Source organism: Manihot esculenta, chromosome 10 (assembly GCF_001659605.2).
Source record: "Manihot esculenta cultivar AM560-2 chromosome 10, M.esculenta_v8, whole genome shotgun sequence".
In the NCBI taxonomy this organism is placed as follows: Eukaryota; Viridiplantae; Streptophyta; class Magnoliopsida; order Malpighiales; family Euphorbiaceae; genus Manihot; species Manihot esculenta.
Window position 1 is genome coordinate 8,611,683 of NC_035170.2, and position 21,640 is coordinate 8,633,322.

At 31.1% G+C, this 21,640-nt stretch overlaps 3 protein-coding genes across 8 annotated transcripts; 1 reads left to right on the forward strand and 2 right to left on the reverse strand.

The window, feature by feature from the left end:
• Nucleotides 1-8,456: 8,456 nt before the first annotated feature.
• Nucleotides 8,457-10,343, reverse strand: LOC110624037 (ferredoxin, root R-B2). Its single transcript, XM_021769089.2, has 2 exons — nucleotides 10,188-10,343; nucleotides 8,457-9,170 (listed from the first exon to the last, which is right to left on the reverse strand). Exon 2 carries the CDS (start codon nucleotides 9,160-9,162, stop codon nucleotides 8,692-8,694), a length of 471 nt encoding a protein of 156 aa, XP_021624781.1. The 5' UTR covers nucleotides 9,163-9,170; nucleotides 10,188-10,343; the 3' UTR covers nucleotides 8,457-8,691.
• A 250-nt stretch (nucleotides 10,344-10,593) lies between these two features.
• LOC110625217 (protein TIC 20-IV, chloroplastic) lies at nucleotides 10,594-17,240 on the forward strand. Of its 6 annotated transcripts, XM_043961003.1 has the most exons (7): nucleotides 10,595-10,794; nucleotides 11,549-11,634; nucleotides 11,751-11,829; nucleotides 11,960-12,183; nucleotides 13,567-13,765; nucleotides 15,592-15,761; nucleotides 16,367-17,240. In XM_043961003.1, the coding sequence occupies exons 5-7, from the start codon at nucleotides 13,647-13,649 to the stop codon at nucleotides 17,020-17,022; spliced, it is 945 nt and encodes a 314-aa protein (XP_043816938.1). In that variant the 5' UTR covers nucleotides 10,595-10,794; nucleotides 11,549-11,634; nucleotides 11,751-11,829; nucleotides 11,960-12,183; nucleotides 13,567-13,646; the 3' UTR covers nucleotides 17,023-17,240. The 6 variants fall into 6 exon arrangements, with proteins under 6 accessions (XP_043816939.1, XP_043816938.1, XP_021626501.1 ...); XM_043961004.1 differs by lacking the exons at nucleotides 11,549-11,634; nucleotides 11,751-11,829; nucleotides 11,960-12,183 and having other exon boundaries at nucleotides 10,594-10,794; nucleotides 13,602-13,765; XM_021770809.2 differs by lacking the exons at nucleotides 11,549-11,634; nucleotides 11,751-11,829; nucleotides 11,960-12,183.
• A 223-nt stretch (nucleotides 17,241-17,463) lies between these two features.
• LOC110625218 (replication protein A 14 kDa subunit B) lies at nucleotides 17,464-19,752 on the reverse strand. Its single transcript, XM_021770817.2, has 4 exons — nucleotides 19,638-19,752; nucleotides 19,498-19,539; nucleotides 18,206-18,464; nucleotides 17,464-17,760 (listed from the first exon to the last, which is right to left on the reverse strand). Exons 3-4 carry the CDS (start codon nucleotides 18,459-18,461, stop codon nucleotides 17,696-17,698), a joined length of 321 nt encoding a protein of 106 aa, XP_021626509.1. The 5' UTR covers nucleotides 18,462-18,464; nucleotides 19,498-19,539; nucleotides 19,638-19,752; the 3' UTR covers nucleotides 17,464-17,695.
• Nucleotides 19,753-21,640: the final 1,888 nt, after the last annotated feature.

Here is a 21,640-nt window from a genome sequence, read left to right on the forward strand (position 1 = left end):
CCTATCTTCCAGTTATACTCCAATGTCATATTGTTGCATAAATGTGAAGATAGGCAGGTTATACAACTTCTCATATTAAGCAGACATAGATCCTTCACTACTAAATGGACTTAGTGCTTTTCAACAGGTCGATTGGTCAACTTTATAGCCTTTTTTCTCCACCTCAAGCGGAACTCAGAAAAAGTCTCATTCTTCTTTTGTCTGGCAGTCTCTAGGTCTCTCAAGCTAATGTCTAGGATAGTGTTGTAGGTATACTATAGTATGAACCACTTTACCAGCTCATCCCAATCCTTGTGAATAATGACTCCAAACCCAGATACAAGATGATTCAAACCCTTCAAGTGACAAGGTGAAAAACTAAGTGACTTGCTCCTTCTTCAATTCAATGATCTTCATTGCAATTAAATAGGATCTCAGGTGGGCTTTTGAATCTCAGTGGGCTTTCATATTAGGAGTGCCAGTGGTTCATTCGGAGCTATGATGGTTGTACATTATAAAGAGTTAGTATGAATGCATGTACTAATATTGATACATGAATGGACTTTTTCATTTATTAGAGCACATATTATTGAGCCTTGCTTATAGCATGGGCATTAAGCCTATCGTGATGGATTTATTGAAGATTAGATTAGATGAAAAATAAAAGAAACATTTTATTGAAAGCAAAATTGAGACAATTTTATTAATAAGAAAGAAACAACACTATTAGCCTTATCATAAAATGTATCTATATGTAGTAGAGCCTTGAAAGTATTTCCAGTAGGTTGGTGCAACAATTCCTCTCAAGTTTGGATCTTAGGCCAAGACTAAATCCTAGCTTTGCTCTCTTTAAAGTGTGCTCGAAGTTCCTTTTAGGCTTTGTATAGTAGCGCAGAGAGTCATGCCTCCTCCTCAATGAGTGAGCGAAAGAACCCTCGGTCTTCCATGTTCAGGAAGAGCTCAGTTGTATGGATTGCCTCAATCATAGAATAAATACCTGCCAGGTATGTGTCCATCTTGTCTTTTAGTTCTCCCACTTCATCCCATGGTAGATGATTCTCCTTAGATGACATCAATGGACCTCAACAACATGTGATCCTTTAGATAAAGAAGTTATATATGTGATGCATTCATGCATGCATGCATGAATGGATGCAACTCTCAACCTCAACCTTACTTTGGAAACAAATTATAGAACCAAGTGAACTAGAAAGGTAGAAATAAAGAAACCAACAAACTGGAAGCACCTTTCTTATCCCTCCAATACTTACATATAAAAGTGTAGGTATCTTCAAAATATTGCACTTTATATTCCTATAGCTTATAGGTACACTAGGCTTGTATCAGCAAGGGATTATAGCCTAGGAAGATTCCTCTCACTCAGAAAAAAATGACTATTTAACCTAAAAGTTGAATATATAGATGGGCTTCCACTTGCCTCCTAAGAGATGAAATAGACTTGGGCTTTTGCTTTGCCATGTGTTATATGACTTTGATGCTTAACCTTTAGGCTCAAGTTTATTTCATACTCCGTTGGTCTTATATATCTAACACATAGAATAGATAGGCAACACATAGCATGCCTATAGGCCTTAAGGCTGCATTTTCTGAGGCTAACATGGGTTCATCTTTCATTTTGGATCAATAGATAGTTCCCGTTATGGCTAGGACCCTCGGCTGATAAGCCTCCCATTGATAGCTAAATGGAAGACAAAGGTGCAAATGATCATCCAAAAGCCCTTTTATATACCTTAAGGTACAAAGTTTGTAAGTTGTGATGCAACCGATTTGCACTAGCTCGAATGGAATTGGAACCTCCTCCACCTACATCATGGGACTAAAGACTTAATTATGCTTCAGTGTGTGGTAAAAGTAATTGTTTAATATAAGAGATTTCATCGGAAATGCAAAAATAGAATATAAAAACCATACGTGGTTACTTTTCTCTATCCCCAATGTAGTAACTACTATTAGCACTCGACTACTCCAAGACTGGTTAGGGTTTCATCTTCCTATAATACTACTATAGGACCCAAACATTTTATTCGCTCTATGAAGAGAGAAGCAAAGTAGGAGCGTCATCCTAATAAGAATAGGGACAAAAGTGAAGGATATGGTTAAGCGACTTACCTCTAGTAGAGGTTCACTATCCTTCATAATCCTTAACCCAATAATTTAGGATTAAGAAAGTGGGTACGAGAGAAAAAAGTTGTTAGACACCCTTCTCGACTGGAATTTACTATTCAAAGTGAGCACCAGCCCCCTACACATATTTCTTATATTTTGTCTCAATGTATTCAACAGGAAATCTCTTTAAGGCAAATGCAAACTAATGTTACATGTGCATTTCATCAAACAAGCAGCAAACTCATATGCATCCATTAAGCCTAAGCATGTGAGGTGTCTACTTGTTTTAAGGTGAGATGGTTATCAAGTTTCCCTATTAGTTATGTTCCTAAGTTCATTTCATACCATGGTTTGTTTACATACAAGTGTAGGGTTCTAAGTATGCATAATTTTCATGTTCAATTCAGCACACAGTAGTAAAAGATTTACTAAGTTTCTAAGCATGCATTTTAAGCTTAATTTTTTGATTAACTTTCTCTAAGGTCATTACTACTTACCTTTCATGCCAAAATATAAAATATCTCTTAAGTGCTATTTTCATGCATATTTGGTGAGGTGTCAAAACTTAAAGCAAGTTGCTTTTATGTTACCAAGTGAATTACCTAAGTTTACTAATTTTAATTTTCATTGTGTCAAAAATTAAGGCATCCATAGAATAGGAGGAGGAGAAAGAATTACATCCAAAATCCTATAACTAAAAAAAAGAGATAGGAGAAAAGAATTAAATTACATTTCAAAAATTATTAAAATAAATATAATTCCTATTACAAGGCTTTTAGGCCCATAATCTTTGCAAAGGGCCTTGAAATATGCTCCTTTTGGGCCTTCAAAAGGAAATTGGACTCCACCATAAGCTCCTAGGGTTAGCCTATTAGTCCACTAAAGCAAGCCACTGAAACCAAACGAGAGAAAGGATTGACAACCATGTATGTAACATAAGGCCGCAAGAATGTGCTTTCTTTATTTGCTTCCTTCCCTTATTTGGCGCTCGCATACCAAAAATTAAATTATCGTAATTGAAAGAAAGTAAAATAGTTAACAAATAAACAAAATAAAATAAAGTTCTAGCAAATAATAAAAGAAAATCAAATATAAAAATAAAAAGAAGAATGATCCTAAACAAATAAGGAAACCAAAATTTCTCCCAATTGAGAAAGGAAATTTTAACCAGGAACCCTGGCCTCCATCTAATTTCTATTCTGACACAGAAAGACATGTTAATAACACAAAAACATGAATCAAAACATCAAACATTGAACATTAAAAGAACACAAAGTGAATCAAATTAGTCCTACCGTAAAGGCATATCTGATCATGGCAAATTCTGACACCAAGATTTAATATTATGGCAAAATAGTAAATCAATCTTAAAAAAATCAAAAAATTTACAAAAATAAACTTGAAACATAGAAATAAGTTATGGAAAAATAAGCAATTCAAAATCATTAGCTAAACTCCAGATATGACCCTCACCACTTTGCTTTAGAAATTGATAGATTTTATATAATAATTTTATATACGATATGGCACTTGTTTAGAAGTCTAAACATAAAAAATTCAAAGTATAAGAGTTTTATTTTTCTGCTAAACTTGAATTTAGGCTCAAGAATCACCTAATTTGGTGATTAAAAAGTCAAGTTACAGGTCCTTGAAATCATACCACATGCTGGAATAGGCCAGTGACGCTTGATTGCCTCTTTAAACTTTAAAAATTCATAACTAACTATAAAAAACTTGGATTAAGGCAAATAATATAAAAATTATGGAGGTTTTCATGAAGAATACAATAAAAATATTTTGGGAGTCATAATCCTTTTCATTCATGATCGAAAATCCAAACAATATAGGTAGCTTCAAACCAAGCATGTATAGAATTATATTACCCTCAATTTCACATCCAAATCGATGTGGAAGGTGAACAACATACCAAAAGAAATAGAAATTGTAAAAGAATGTTTTTATACCATAAGAAATTATTTTTAAGAATATTTACCTTAAAGAAGAGGAAAAGAAAAGAGAGTAAAGGGCAACGACTAAGTTTTTAAGGAAGAGGGAGTCTTTTTGAATTTTTCTATGAGTGAAATTGAGAGTATTTTGAGAGTAAGGAGAGAGGAGAGCTATCTACCAAGACAGATTGAAAGTGTGGAAGTGCAAAATTAGCGTTTCACGAGAGAGATGAATAAATAGGGAACCAAAAAAGGAAGCAAATCTCCCTATCCCATAAACTTATGGCTGGCTCGTTTAGTTCAATATGCTGATTTTGAATCTATTAATTTTTAATTATTTTCTTCAAGATTCTCCATCAATTTTAAAAGTTATAAAAAATACCTTATGCCTCTCTTGTTGGTCGAATGGGCTAAAGACCATAGCCCATTCGATCAATATTATTTTTTAAAGCCCAAATCTACTCTTCCTAAGGCCCAATTGAAATATGCCTCATAAAAAATGTTAAGAAAAAATAAATGAGCCCCACAGAACAAGCCTTTGGCTTAATGGCCCAAGATTAAGGGCCAACCCTCCTCCTTTTCTTGAATTCTTTCAATAATTTTTTAATTTTTCTATTTATTTATTTCATGGCATAGAACATCTCCTAGAAGCTCCTTAACTTACTTCAAATATGTTGGGACCAAGATGTAATTCCCATCGCCAGTGAGTGTATTGTTGGAGATTAATTTAAAATTTCTGAAGATTAAATTTAAATTAGTACATTTTTAATATTAATTTGATTTGGTTTTATTTAGCTAATTTCTATTTAAAATTTTTAGGTCATATTTCATCGTTTACTGTTGAGTCAAAGCACCTTCAGTGTAGTGGTATATTTCGCATTTTTATTACTGGTATTTTACTGGTCTTTGTAATACTTATTTAAAAACACTGAGCCATTAAGTGTTTAAGTATGAAATGAAAAATTACAATTTTTGAAATTTTCATAAAATATTCAGTTTCTGAATCCATATTATTTTCATTAGCCGTATACAATATTTTGTTATATTATCTAATTTTCATACAATCATTATTTAGATATCTAATTTTATCATTTGTTTTATATTTACCACTCCTTTCAAAAACTAAAAAATTGATATTAAAGACTTAATGATCTTATGGGCCTATAAGAAACACTACTAGATATGTTTGCACTAGTTTAAAAAGTTACTATTAGAGAGAGAGGCAGAACTTTGCCCAATTTTTTTTGGGTTATTAGATAAAAGTGTTTCAAAGGAATTTTCTGAAAATTTTGAATTAATAGAGAATGTTGGAGATTAGTTTAAAATTTTTAAAGATTGATTCTAAATTAGCATTGTAATATTAGTTTGATTTGGTTTTAGTTAAATTATTTATTTTTTTGATTTTTTTTTCAACATGGTTTGTTTAGACCATTGAGTTAATGATTAATTTAACTTAAATTAAAATAAATGTTAATTAATAATAAAATTTAAATTTATAAAGGCATTAATTTAATTAATTCAAAATTTATTTTTTTAATTGTTACCCAATTAAAATAAAGGTAAATATATTATGATATCAACTAAAATAGTTTAAAAAATCTCTTATTTCCCATGTATATTTTATAATTTCATTCCATAATAATATATTAAAATTATAATATCATATATAAAAAAATAAATATAGAATTAATTCAATTAATTATTTATACATAATAAATTAATTTATGATAATGAAATTTATAAAAATATAAAAAAAATTTACTGAAAATTACATCTCTGAAAAATATTTTTTTTTTTATTTTGTAGCAATGTATAATATTTTTCTTTTTACTTTTTTTTATATAAGGTTTTTTCATATAAAATTTCTTGCTTGTAAGTTACATAAAAATATAATTATTGTATTGATTAATCACAGATTATATAGTATTTATATACAAAAGTGATAAAACTGATAATTTATCTAATATGAATAATCTAATTTAATCTAATCTATAGATTTTAATGATTATAATCAATAAATATTTTCATATTTTACTATTAAATTTAATTAAAAATCAATTAAATTAAAATATTAAATAATAATAAATTTATTTTTAAATTTTTTTATTAATATTTTTAATTCTCACTAATTAAATTTAACTTCATATTTTAAATTCTACTTAAAAAACATGATTTTATTATTTTAATAATTATCTAATATTTAAACATATTATTTCAATAATTTTAATTTTAAAATTAATTTAATTGTATTTTTATTAATTTAAATAATTCTTTTAGATTTTTTTAGCAAACTCTAAAATTAATTTAAATAATAAATTTATCATTTAATTTATATTTTTATTTAAAAAATTTAATATCAATATATTTTATATATCTTTTAAAATTTCTTAACTAATTATAAAATTAATTTAAATAATAAAATTATTATTTATTTAAAAAACAAAATTATCAACTATAAAATAATTAAAAACTATAATAAATAATAAAAATTCATATATTAAAAAATAATGATGATCTTGTTCCGATATAATTTAATATAATTTAAATTTATAGATTTTAAAGATTATAATCGATAATTTTTTTTTATATTTTTATTATTAAATTTAATTAAAAATTAATTAAATTAAAATATTATAAATTTATTGTTATTTTTTTATTTTATTAATATTTTAAATTTTCACTAATTAAATTTAATTTTATATTTTAAATTCTACTTAAAAATATAAATTTATTAATTTAATAATTATCTAATATTTAAATATGTTATTTTAATAATTTTAATTTTAAAATTAATTTAATTGTATTTTTATTAATTTAAATAATTCTTTTAAAATTTTTTAGCAAACTCTAAAATTAATTTAACTAATAAAATTATCATCTAATTTGTATTTTTATTTAAAAAATTAATATCAATATATTTATATGTATATCTTTTAAGATTTCTTAATTAACTATAAAATTAATTTAAATAATAAAATTATTATCTATTTTAAAAAAATAAAATTATTAATTATAAAAGAATTAAAAATTATTATAAATAAATAAAGACTCACATATTAAAAAATAATGATAAAATTAATCTGAGTAATCTAATTTGATCTAATCTATAAATTTTAAAAATTACAATCGATAAATCTTTTCATATTTTACTATTAGATTTAATTAAAAATCAATTAAATTAAAATATTGAATAATAATAAATTTATTTTTAAATTTTTTATTTTATTAATATTTTTAATTTTCACTAATTAAATTTCACTTCATATTTTAATTTCTACATAAAAAACATGAATTTATTATTTTAATTATCTAATATTTAAACATGTTATTTTAATAACTTTAATTTTAAAATTAATTTAATTATATTTTTATTAATTTAAATAATTCTTTTAAATTTCTTTTAGCAAACTATAAAATTAATTTAAATAATAAAATTGTCATCTAATTTATATCCTTATTTTAAAAAATTAATATCAATATATTTATATGTATATATTTTAAAATTTTTTAATTAACTATAAAATTAAATTTAAATAATAAAATTATCAATTATAAAATAATAAAAAATTATCATAAATAAATAAAAGAGCGAAAGATATTATTAGAAATCTCAATATTCCTCCCTCTTCTCACTTTTATATATAATATAACATTAATATATATTTTTTATTTATAAAACAACTTTTTTATTAAATAAAAATTAAATTGTTATTAAAAATTTAATGAATGACTAATCTATAAATTTTATTTAAACTTTAAAAATGTTCATATAAATTACGTTAAAATAAATTAAAATTTGAATTTAATAAATTTATAATTTTTTTTATATCAATAATTTAATATCTGAAATTCACTGTTCAATTAAATGTTTAAACACAGACAACTAGTTAATAGAGAGAGACTCCTTCTCCCTTCTTCAATATATAAAAAAATTTTATTTCATTAATTTTTAAATGTCCTATGGAAAAAGCAGCACACCTTTTCTAGTGGCTCCTTGATGTTTTTATAATATTCCCCACTTTTCCTGAAGCAATTATGTAATTTCCACTCACGTCTTTTATTATTATTATTTTAAATTAATGAGATGCGATTTATATTTTATATATGCATCAGGCTGATATTCACCACTGCCTAATTTTTCTTCTTTATGGTCAAAAACCCAAAAAGGAGAGTGCTCCCTCCACTTTGTACCTACAAATAGAATGGGTTACCAAACAATTATAAAGGGTGTCAACCATATGCTGTGGCTATCATTTTGCAAGTTGAAGGTGGAAAGCGATCATGTCTAATCAAAACTAAAGATAGAGGAAATTTTAAAAAATCCCACCAATGCAAAATAAGAACCAGCTCTAAAACCAAATTCACATAAACTCTATGAGAAAACTATTTATGCTTGTGAAGAACTGACTTGAACAAATTTTATTCTCATTCAATAATTCAGATGTTGAATCAAGAACAGTGAAGCTTTCCACACTGCTTGAGATTGAATATGATGATATTCAACAGCAGACTCTTAATACTAACAGTTAATACCATGCAATTTAGAAGAAATGAAATCCAGCATAAAATATTCTACCAGTCTAGGTTGACAAAAGTTCATATTTGGATCATCAGCAAACAAGTTTGCTGCTTACATTATTCAATAGAGATCACCTTCCTTGTGGGTGTGAATAACACAATCTGAAGTTGGATAAGAGACGCAGGTAAGCACATAACCCTTTTCCATTTGCTCCTCGTTGAGAAATGACCCATCTGATTGGTCCACAGATCCAGTAACCAGCTGCCCGGCACAAGTAGAGCAGGCCCCAGCTCTGCATGAGTATGGCAGCTCTACTCCTGCATTTTCTGCTGCGTCGAGGATGTAAGTATCATCAGGCGCCTCAATTTCATTCTCTTCACCATTTGGCCCAATTAATTTCACCTTGTACACGTTTGCCATTGCAGAAACTCTGAAGGAGGAAGCCTTCAAGCCAAATGATTTAGATACATTCTTTACTGAACCCAAAGGACATGAGCTCTTAACTAATGCGCAAGACCTGCTTGGGCTTGTAGCTTTGCTTGGGGGTGAACTTCTGATAAAGCAAGATGAGGGTAGTCTGAGAGTCGACATTTTTCAACCTGAAACACCCCCCCCCCCCGCCCAAAAAAAAAAAAAAAAAAGAGAGAGTATATAATCAATCCATGCATAAACAAAATTATACTAAACTCTCTTTAGCCTTCTATAGTATGTTCTACAAGTCATAATTGCACTTCTAACAAAGCCTTAACTCACTTTAAAGAAAGTTAGATAACATGAAGCAAACATCTAAATCTAGCAACTGAAAACTTATTACTGTATTAGTTTTGAATCGACTTCTTAACTATCATCCAGCAACAGTAGAAAATTAGAGGACTTGAACTTAAGAATAAATGCAATTATGCTAAGATGAAGAAAACAGAATATTCATATAAACACTGCACATAGCGTTTTCTACATTTTGGTAATTTACAGAGTCGCAAACCATTGATAATTCAGAAATATAGTATTCAAAAATCCCCATAATCCCCAAGGCAATAATAAAATTGTTATCCAAATTACAACATATGCAGCATCTGGGCTGCCAAGATAGTTGCACACATACATAATATTGGATTTGCAACTTTAACCAACCGGAAATACATTAAAGAAAAAAAAAAAAAAAACAGGGGTTACCACCAAAACGCACACACTTTCTCTCTCTCTCTCTCTCTTTATATATATATATAATCACAAAAGATTTCCTTGTGCTAGGTGCAGACAAGCGGATGATAATTTTTACGTTTTTTGAGTCAAAAATATGAAAAATCAAGTGCCAAAAGTTCCAAAAGAAAAAATAATCAAACATACAAGTCAAATAATAATATTTAATTAAAAAAAATAATTGAATGATATAAGACAAGAGGAAGAAGAGCAGCAACCCTTCACCAATTCCAAATCAACATATGAGTTATAAAATCTGCACATCAGAAGTGCCCCTTCTAATCAAATACTTCAAAATCAAAAGCAAAAATTTCTGTTAATGTCACATCATCCATAAGAAATTAAAAAAAAAAAGTACAGGTTAAGATCAATATCATCATTTCAAGCAGAAGAGATAAAGAAACAATAGATCTTACAATAAGGAGCAACGGTGGCTGATCGGAGACCAAGGAACGGCGACAGGCGGAAAAACCAAAGGACAAACAGGAAGTAGCAGAAGTTTTGCCCTACCAGACTAGCATGTGTTGATGCACTAGAATATATTGGAGTCTGGAAATCTTTGGAAAGAGATGCCAGGTGTCCATCTGTTATTGGAAAGCGACTTTTGCTTACATGTGCCACATGCCGGTTGAGCAGGCGACGTCGAATTTATGGTTGCAGTGTGAAAACGCTGCGGTTTAGTAGTAGCTATAACCGACTTGAACCTTCCATGTGCCACATGGCGGTTGAGCAAGCGACGTCGTATTTATGCTCTCACGGTGAAACGCTGCGTTTTAGTAGTAGTTATAACCGACTTCAACAGATGAGCTTTTTCTCTTTAAAAATGTGAAATATTGAAACGCTTGAAGGGTTTAGAAAGGGTTTTTCAAAAGCTCTCGTTTATTCGAAGACCTCTCACCCTCCCTCCTTGGCTCCTTCCTCGTCATTAGCTTTTTCTAGAGTCCAGAGATTGCATCTTCCAACTTCGCTTGGGGAACAAAAAGAGGACGAGAGAATTCTGATTTCTCGGGACCGTATACAGAGGTATAGCAGAATTCTGGTTTTCTGGTGAGACAAGTATTGCACTAATTATTCTTTTTCGATAAAAATCACCTGAAATAGAAATATGTTTGACTTGATGATCAACCCATGGCTTGGCTTTGTTTTTAAATGTATTAAATTCAATTCAAATGAGATCATTTTTCGAATAAGTCACCGGGTCCTGGATAGGTATGACATTGTGTGCTTGAGATGTTCATTGTTTGATATTTACATTTTTAAGTGATGATAATTAGAGGAAATCTTGTCTGGGTACTTTATATGAAGTGTTGTTTGAATGATCAAGAATTATTCAAATTTTGTTTTAGAATGTCGGGTACTTTCTCATTCTCTAGAAATAAATGGCGAAATTGCCAAGATCCTATCTGGGGTTGATAATCTCTGTTTGCTTAATCTGTCCTCATATATCTCAATACGTTTGTTTGCAATAATCTCAGATGGCTTTGAATTTGAAAATTTTAATTTTCTTGCAACTACACAACTTTTTGATGTGATCAAAAGTAATTGCCTGTGTAGCACCAACATTTATTTCTAAAATGCTTTGTCTTATATCCCTTTTTAGTTCTCAATCATTCAATTTTTACTTGCTTTAATTGCATATCCTCTACCATCTTCTCTCAATTTGTCTCTTCTTCTATCTACTTCCACTTATCCTGACACGTCACAACCTCCTTAACATTCCCACTGCTCCATCTTCTCTTCCCACTCACCATTTCCATGTTCTTATAACCTTATACAGAAAATTATAACAGAGAGGAAAAGAGGGAAAACCACTTGAAGTTGTGGTTACCCACCCCATTCACATGCCATTACTGTCCAAATCAAGTAAGTTTTATTCTGACTTCTGCCTTTTTCTTTATTTCTCTTCTCCATCAACTCTTTCCTCTCTCTGTCTCTAAACCTCTATCGTTCTAAGCCCTGGCTGCATCTCTTGTTGACAGCAAAACATGAGGCTCAGAACTCGCTCTAGCACTTAACAGTAACTCGACTTTCATTTGTCCAAAGCCATTTCCTTGCTTTGTAAGTTAAAGCAGTCTCTACATTAGTATTTCACAAAGAATGGGAGGAAGCAGCATGGTTCTTTGAAAGACATGGTGCCTTCAGCTCAAACTAATATAAACACACAATTCATACTTTTGGACAAAGGCAGGACGGAAATCGTGGGGCAGAATTGGACATGCTTGGCCCTGGTGGCTGATGAAACTGCTGCTGTGCTCTTCCAGTTTTGGAGTGATGATTGTGATTCCTTTGAGCCTGGTGATATTATCCATTTAATCAATGGCATTTTTTCCTACAACAGGAACAATCTTGTTTTGAGGGCAGGCAAGAGGGGGACCATAAAGAAAGTGGGAGAATTTACTATGCCAAACATGAGTGAGATTCATTGGGCTTCAGACCCTAATAATTCAAAGAAATATGTGCAGGAGACTGCTATTTTCACTCATTCTCATATTTTTCCTTCATTGGCTTAAAAGCAATGTGGTCTTTTGTTTTTGGTGTCATTTCACTGAGCCTCCTCCATTTTCTCCTACCACCCAAAGTTTCATGTTCTACCCCTTTGCCACTCACCGTTTTATACTGTTGCTGCAATACCCTCCTCTTCTTTTATGTACACCTTGCTAACTCTTACACCACTACAACCATTGCCCTTTAGGTTCCCCCTCCACCTCTCCTTGCACCGAGCATATCCATGTTCTTCTATTCCCCTACAAAAAAACAAAGCAGAGAGAAAAAAGGGAAAGCTACTTGAAGCTTTAGTTACCAATCCCACTTATCTGAAATGCACATCAAAATTGATTGTGTTTTCTGTTTATTTCTTTTTTCCCTTGCTCTTCTGATTTTTCTTCTCTATTCAATCCTCCCTCTTTCTGTTTATACCTGTCTGGCTACATCTCTTGTTGAAAACTGAACATGCAAAACATGAGGCTCATGATTGGCTCAACCACTATGCAAGGGTGTGACAGAGTTCCAATCCAAAGTTTTCCTTGTTTATCTATTTTTTACCATGTTTTATAATGTGACATTTTTTAGTTACATACAAATTTGTGAAATGTATATGTGGCTTTTGGTTCTTTGGTGTGTAGTCCTTGACTTGTAATCAACCTTGAGGATTTTTGAAAATTTATGCTTGTTGTGGTTACTTGACGAGTTTCTTTAAATGATAACATGGTGTGAATTCACCAATTCAGATTCCAGGATTTATTTTAACTAGTATTTTATTTGTTCATTTACTTTCACTATGCATTCAATATGATTTTTTTCTTTTTTCATCATGTGAATTATTTGTTTAGCCTTTGACTATTTGTGGCTTTTGATTCTTTGTAACATAGTGATTATTTGGTTAACTGTTGGTATTTATCTTTGTAGCTATTTTGTGAATATCATTACTTTTGTTTTGTTGCTGGAAAGGGTTGGCTTATACTTGTTGCTGTGGAATCTTGAGAGGATGCCATTTCAAACCATTGTGTGGTGTTGACCTACTAGTGGACCAATGTCAAAATCAAAAGTGCAGTTATAGGGGGCAAAATAGAAAAATAAGTGAACAACTATAACTAAAATATGGAACTATACTATTTAAAATGAATAATGTATAGTATATCCAATTTATTTTCTTGTTGCATTATATTCAATTTTGTTTAGGTTTCATTCAACCAAATTTTCAATCTTTGAGGCTCTTTTAAGTTTTATCCTCCTTACCCACCTAGTTTTTTGTGGCAAGGTGGTGGTATATGTTACTGATTATGCAAATAATTCTAGGTTCCATTTCTTGCATGTGAAGGAACTTCTTTCAGGAGTATTTTAAAAGGAAATTTTAAAAGATAAAACACAAGTCAAGGATGACTGCATTTGCTGTTAGGGCAACTCCATCCACCATTGCTACTCAGGCTTCTCGTCAAGCTCTCAAGCCAGCTACGCTTCTTGCTCCAGGCATTGTTAATGTTTTTGCTGCTTACAAGTATGTGTTTGCTCTTTTCTTTTTTTCTTTTGACAAAAACTATAAACACAACGATAAAGGAATGCACTTAAAAATTGTAACACTTAATTTAGGGCATTTGGTTTTAGCTTTTGGGGCTAGCCACTAGCTTAAACCAAAAAAGAACCAAAACCTTTGGTGAAGGAGAAAAGAAAGCTTTTGTTGGAAGCTAAAACAACTGCTAATTTCTAGAACTTTCAGTTTGGAACTTTTGCCATTAGTGGATAGTTAATTTGATTTCTTTTTTTTTAACATATATTTTTGGACTAACTTACTTCTAACAAATTTGCTAATCGAAAATTTATCCTTTTTACTTGTAATTCTGAAAAGATAAATATTTATTAAAATATTATAAGTATTTATTAAATTATTATAAGTAACGTCTAGAATAACTATCATGTTCATATTTTCTTGCACCAAATAATTATTCATTATAAATCCATGAAAAAAGATAAATTATACTATTCTTAATTAACATTTTATGCTACTTACAGCTTTTTAAGTTGTAGAACACATTAGAGGACACAATATACTCTTTTTAAAAAAGTCCTTAATGAGTATTTGCCAGATCAACGTTAGTATTTCATCATTAGCAAATTTTTACCAAATATTTAATATTTATTTGCTATAACCTACCATCTATATAAACTGCTACTAGATGTTAGTAATGGCTAATAGCTGCGTTAAACAGGACCTCACATCCCCCTGATACATATAATTTTTAGTGATGTATTCATTTTGTTTGTGCCTCTGTGGTATTTGAAACCAGATTTGTTTTTGATAGAAAATCTCTTTCAGGACTTCAAGTGTAAAAAAGTTCATTTGGCCCTTTTCTTTGTCATATTTGGGAGTGGCTTTTAAGGAAGTTAAGATTTACAAACCAAAAAAAAAAAAAAAAAAAGAAAGAAGAGGAAGAGTAAGCAAAACCTTTGGTGAGTTAAAACACATATTTTAAAGCTTGAAAAATTATATTTTTAAAAGATTTCAAAGTATTAGGAGATGCATCATTCAAACTGTTTATGCAATCTTTAATTATAGACTAAACGAATTCAACAATTATGAGATAGTTCTATATAAGGGGATTTCATGTTAGAAATGTGAGTGTTGTGGGTTTAATTAGTATTTTGTTACGGTTTTGACTTGGTTTGCATTGTTGAATGAGAGGAATAAATTAAATGGGCATATTTTTTGGTAGTTGAACTATCTATATATATATATATTCCATCATCGTGGTGTTGCTTCAAGCTAATTTCGTCTGATGGAGAGGGTGTTGCTCCTGTTCTTCTACATAAAAGCTGAGGCTATTTCTTTTTAGGGACAAATTGAGTGTAACAGGGACTTCATAGGATATTACCTATCATTTTTGAGAACTGTTACTTATAGTGGAAAATGGTACTTTTTTCATAAAAGATTGAATAAAAATTTACATACACTTGCTCTAAATGGGAAAGTATATAACTATATTTCTATTATGCTAATTGATTTTAATCTATACGACTCCCTATTCTATAACAAAAACTAAGTGTGACTCCCTATTCTATAACAAAAACTAAGTGTGACGTGTGTTGATTCTTTTTCCTGCTGCATAATTGACCAAGTTGATGGGTGTTTTGTGTATGTGGCTTCCTTTTGATGGCAGCAGTCAAAATTTTCCAGTCTCTGTGTGGACTTGTTTCAAAGTATATATTTGATGAAAGATGAAAATCTAACAAACAAACTAAGTGGATAAATTGTCCCATTCAAAAAACAATTCTCATTTCATCTGTTTGTTATGTTATCTATATGTTGTAATTGTCACTGGCGACCAGGTATAAGGATGTGATTTTTGATGGATGCACCAAGATTTTAGGGGCTGGTAAACCCTCATCAAGTCGCCCAGTGGTTTTCTGCAGACCCAACTTTCCTTCCTTGCCTGAATTGTCATTGAGCACGGCTACGCAAAGCCCTAATCGGCATCTGCATTCCTACTCTTCTAAAGGTTAATAAGTTTCCTTGTACTACACATTCCTTTAAAGAAATTTGATGTTATGTCTCTGGTGTTATGGCAGAGAATTTTAGATCATAGATAATGGGATGAATTCTGATTTGGTTTTATACTAAAGTCTGGATATTTATAGAAACAAATGATACAATTTATACATGAAAGGACGCAGGTTTGAGTTGCTGCCTTTGTTTTTCGTGTTCTGTAATTATTAAAAATCTGTAATACACCGTCAGAGAAGTTACAGATTCCATATAACTTCCAACATATGGGATGCATTAGCATATCATTAAGCAGAAATATTTCATTCTTCACCTTTCATGTTTCCTTTGGTCATAGCAAATTAGGTTCTGACAGATCTATTATTCTCTAATAGAATTGTTACTCAAAGCCTATATGACAAATCTTTTTTAACTTGTATAAATTCTCAAGTTGATATTTGAGCCAGTATGAGTCTGTGCAGGTAGTTGATGACTTGATAATATAGAAGATGGCAAATTTCTGCACTTTCTTTATAGAAGTTCACCAATTTTTCGAATAGAAAAGGTTGTTATTCTTTACAATGTTGAATATTGTAATCTTATTGTTATTTCACTTGGCAGGAAAAAAGTTCTCCCAGCTCTCTGCTGCATCAGCCTCACTTTTTGGAGATCAAGATGGTCTCTCTTATGGAATCCCTAGACTTCCTGTTCGAAGACGTTCTTCTGACCTCCCTAAAGCATACAAGAATGACTTTTTCAGGTTTCCTTTTCCAGTATTAGCTGAAAAACCAGAATGGTGGTGGAGAACATTAGCTTGTCTTCCCTATTTGATTGCTCTGCAGATTTCAGATGCAGGTTATTTTATCCGGTCCTTCCTAGAACATTATGACTACTTGGAAGATTTAATATTTTTTGTCCCTGGAGCTGTCTCGAGATTACCAACTTGGTTCACAATGGTGTACTGCTACATAGCTTATATTGGAATTGTGAAAAACAGAGAGTGGCCTCACTTCTTTAGGTTCCATCTTATGATGGGCATGTTGTTGGAAACGGCCATGCAATTGATATGGTATACAAGTAACTTCTTTCCTCTCATACACTACAACGGTACGTATGGGATGTACTACTGGGCAGGTGTGGGATTAGCATACATTTTAGTTCTGTTGCAGTGTGTAAGTTGTGCTCTTCTTGGTGGCTATGCTCATATTCCTGTTATTAGCGATGCCGCTCTAATCCATACTCTGTTCAATATAGGAGGCTTCCAGCGGCCATTCTAGGACTGCCATAAATAGAGACATCAGATTAAATGTATGTGATTTTAGACAAGGAAAGAAGTAATGGAAAATAAAATGTGTAAGATATATTCCACTTATTTATTCTCTATGTGCGGTGGTTAAATCTTAGTTTGCTCAATATGTTATGGGAGAACGGAACAGTGGTAATTTATGCTTTCTGTTTTTTATTGACATAAATGGAGACATCAGGTTTCCGTGTATACTTTTATGCTTCTTAAATGGTATCAGAATTACAATTGTCAGGGGAAATTGGGTACTCCTCTTGGCAAACTTAAATAAAAATATATGCAAATGTGCTGAACGCATTTTTGGCATTGGGCGGTGAAAGCCAAATCTACAATGGATATGTCAAATAATGCGCTAAAGACAACTCAAATGATTTTCATGACTTCCTTTGATATTCATGTATACTTGGGCCAATTATTAGGGGATTATTGAATGATAATAATAACGATAGTAATAGTTGCAGTAGCAGAGAACCCTGCACCATGTAAGTACATTGACATGACAGAACAAGAGCAACAATTCAGAAAAAACCTAGGCATTGCAAACATCTTCAGTCTCACTACACATGAAATAGCAACTTAACTTTACAATGCCACTTAACCTTGATTTCAGTGACTAGCTCAATCAAAGCTTTGTAAACTGCCATCCCCTATAGAAATAAATCTTTGAATTCCCCATTTGCAAGTTGGCATAGTTGATTGTACGAGTGGGCATCTGCAAAAGGAACGAGGTTTACCTACCAATACATAATGCTGAAAAGCAATGGTAGGTTAAATCATGGAAATTTATATTTAACAGAGAGAAAAGCAAGAAGAAAAAGGCATCCACAGCATACAACCACAAGACTCCCTTGATGCTCTCATCACAGCAGCCAAAAAGAAAAACTCAGACCAGGGTTCAAAAATCAATGGGAGCCAAAATAAACCAAAAAGGGCACCCAAAAAAAATAGGAAGACGGCAAGGGGTGGAAACTAGAAAGCTATGAAATCAACTTTGAATTTATGTGAAACGTTCTGTACTGGCGTTTGAGTTGGAACAATTTCAACCAATCAATTACCACAGGAGATAGATTGACACTGTAAAACTACGTCTCCATGGCCATTTTCGTGAAATATGCATGTAAAACGAAATTTAAAAAAGACGGCAAAGTACTTGGTACCAAATGAGTTGCCAAAGTCGGTCCATAATTCAACGCCGATTGATTGGTTGCTCTCAGCTACACCAATGACCTCCACATAACTCATAAGAGGAGCAGATGACAAGCCCTTTAAAGTCCATTGATGTTCATCTGTAGATTTTCCAATCATGTCCGCACCATCAGATTTAATTATTTGAACCACTGCTCTAACTTTTTTCCCAACATACATCTGCAATGACTCTCCATTAACAAAAATTGCAGGGTTTGATGTATCCATATGCTGCAATATAAACAATAATTAACATTAATCCTGTTGTCTGAAGTTGCAGTTAACAGAAGGAACAGACACTCATTGATCACATTTTTTTATTAAAAACATACGTTTTAGTTTGCAGAACATTGTAGTCCATGGTACAAAGCATTAGCAAGTGAATCAAGATGAAGGAAAAGAGATAATCAAGTAAAGAAATATATAATGAGAATAATTATTAGAATAAGGAAAATTTACTTTATACATTCCTGAGGTATGTTAAAATCAATATATATGTCACTATATTTTTAAAATCCAACAGTTTAGTCTTTATATTTTGACCCATTAAATTGAAGATTTCTTTGTCAAAATATTTTTTTTCAGTTTAATAAAGGTAAAGTACAAGGAGCAACCTATTTATTTTTGAGAAATCTAGGGACACAAGTGTTAAATTTGATATAATCCAATAATTAAGTAATACATTCAGAGTATTTTACTGATATCAAAGATAATTACCAAAAATTATATGGAATAACCTCCAATTTGATAAAATCAAAATACAATGTTTAAACGATTGAGTTTTAAAAATAGAGAAATATATGGGTTAATTTTAACATAACTCAGGGATGTAAAAGTAATTTACCCTTATAATAATAATAAAACAGAGAAAAAGAAAATTGCTACTCCAATTTATATCAAATTTCTGATCATCTTATTTTTCTAATGAACATAAAATTGGAACAATGATGGTTTGCAAATGGTATACTGAAGATATCAAACAAATATTCAAACATAATTGCAGATCTAATAAAGGTATTAGAAGCTAAAATCTAGCAGACCCATTAGTGAATCAGAGATTTGAAATCACCCATTATACCTATCGATTCCACCGTCCCCAAAAGGCCAACAAAATCTACCTTCTAATGTCAAGCAAGCTGCTACTGTATCAACTTAATGAACATCAAATTCCAAGATTATCGAGGATTATTTGGACGAAATTAAAGAGAAACCAGTAATTAACTCTCATTTGTAATTCAAATAAAGCGATCAGCTGCTCAGTTACCTCTAACGATTCCTCAAAATTTTGTATCCAAAGACTAGAGATCTGACAAAAGACCAATAAATCGGAAGTTAGAAACTCCAAATGAGCAGTGTATTCGGCTATTGGCGAGACAAAAAAAGAATGAAAGACATATACGTTACCCAGAAGATATCAGAGACGACGCTGCTAACGAAGCGTTTGCGTGCGGAAGTTGCGGAAAGTCAAAACAAATAGAAGCAAAGCGCGGGAAAATAACCAAGCTTTTTGGCGGGAGCATTTGTATAATAATAGTTAACGGGACATGGATTTATAAATTATAATGAATAAAAGTTCAAATCAGTACCTGAACTATTTGTCAGAGGCTAAACATACCCAAAACTAACTCTTAAGCCATATTAGCACTCAAGTTTTTATTGAAGGGCAAACGTAAATGATATGTTACTCTCTTTTTAAAAACAGTGGCTGATTTTATAACAAGAGCAGGATTGATGTGGCCTTAAATGAAGAGTTTTGAGTTTATTGGGCTTATTTGACCCGATAGATAATATAGGGGTAAATTTAAAATTATTTCGGATTTATAATTTGTTATATTATTAAACCTAAATATTACTATTATTATTTTTAAATAATAGCAATAATAATAATAGTAAATAAAAAATATTAATTTTAAATGTATGAATATTGAATAATTATTATATATGTAAAATATTGATAATTTGCTCCATATATTTTTACGAAAAAGTCATTTTATCTCTTCGATTATAATTTTATTTTATTTACTTTTTTAATTTTTAAATACTGAAATAATTTATTTTGATTTTGATCTAATCTTACGATCATTTTTATCCTTATATTTTCTAGTTTTGTATGGATATAATTAGCCTCTTTTTGAAAATTAATGCTAAAATGCTTATTCTAAGATACAAAAATTTTGAGCATAAAAAGCTAATTTTCTCCCCGATTCTCTTACCTTAGAGAGTCCTCTTAAACATTTTTTTATTAAATCATAGATATTTGGCTTGGTGAGCCAAAAATTTTCAAATCTAAATTTCCTTTTACTGGCATATCTATGTTTATTACAATATAATAAAATAAAAAAATGATTAGAGATATAAATATGAAGGTTAGATAACTTATAATTCGTGTATAGTTTCAACCATACATGTGAGATAAGAGTTCTATCCAATCACTCTTGAATACATTAATTTGATCCCTTCTTTTTATCTATGTAAAAGAATACTCATTTTGTAACGACCCGAAAATCGGACCGCTACCGGCGCTAGGATCCAGATCGGCTTAAGGCCGCCGGGACCCGTAGCAAGCCTGACATATAACCTGTAAACCTGTATAATCCCATACATGATCAACAACATGCATAAAAATTAAAACTTTTCTTTCATTTCTCATACACCAAACTCAACCTGTGCATGCACTAAAATATAATCATAAACTTGACCCCTCTGTGGGATCTCATCAATGCCCCAATGGGCGATATACATGTGTTGAGTTGGCTAACATCTGTATCATCAAATATCTAAGATCATGCATCAACAAGGGATTACAATACTCATAGGGTCAAGCACGTCTATAACCTCAATATACCTCATTACATAACATACTGAAATCTCTTACATTACATCATAGTACAATTGTCATGTCCACAATCTAACTATTACATAAATATACTTCCGAACTCTGGCTAACCTCCTGGTCTACCCTGTACCTGCACATCTGGGGTTAGGGGAGAGGGGTGAGCTACAAAGCCCAGTGAGCAGAATAGTGAAATCATATATTAAAATTTCATGCTTTCATGAAATGCAACACATCACACCAAATCACATCTCGGATGGTATTGTCACCTATAGTCCTCTACATAGTCCAACTGTGCCGGGACGTAGAATGGGTACAACCGGTCTTTCTCTTAACATAACATATCATACAGTCCAACTGTGCCAGGGACGTAGAATGGGTACAACCTGGACTTCCATACCATATCATGCCATAACATCATCATATCATATGAGGACTAAAGGATCATCCAATAACCAATCCACATCATCATCATAAATGCAATGCAACATATTCGTGAATACTAATGCAACAACCTACTATATCTCATGGCATTCATGATGCATGGATCATGCTCAAAATTCATATTTCATTT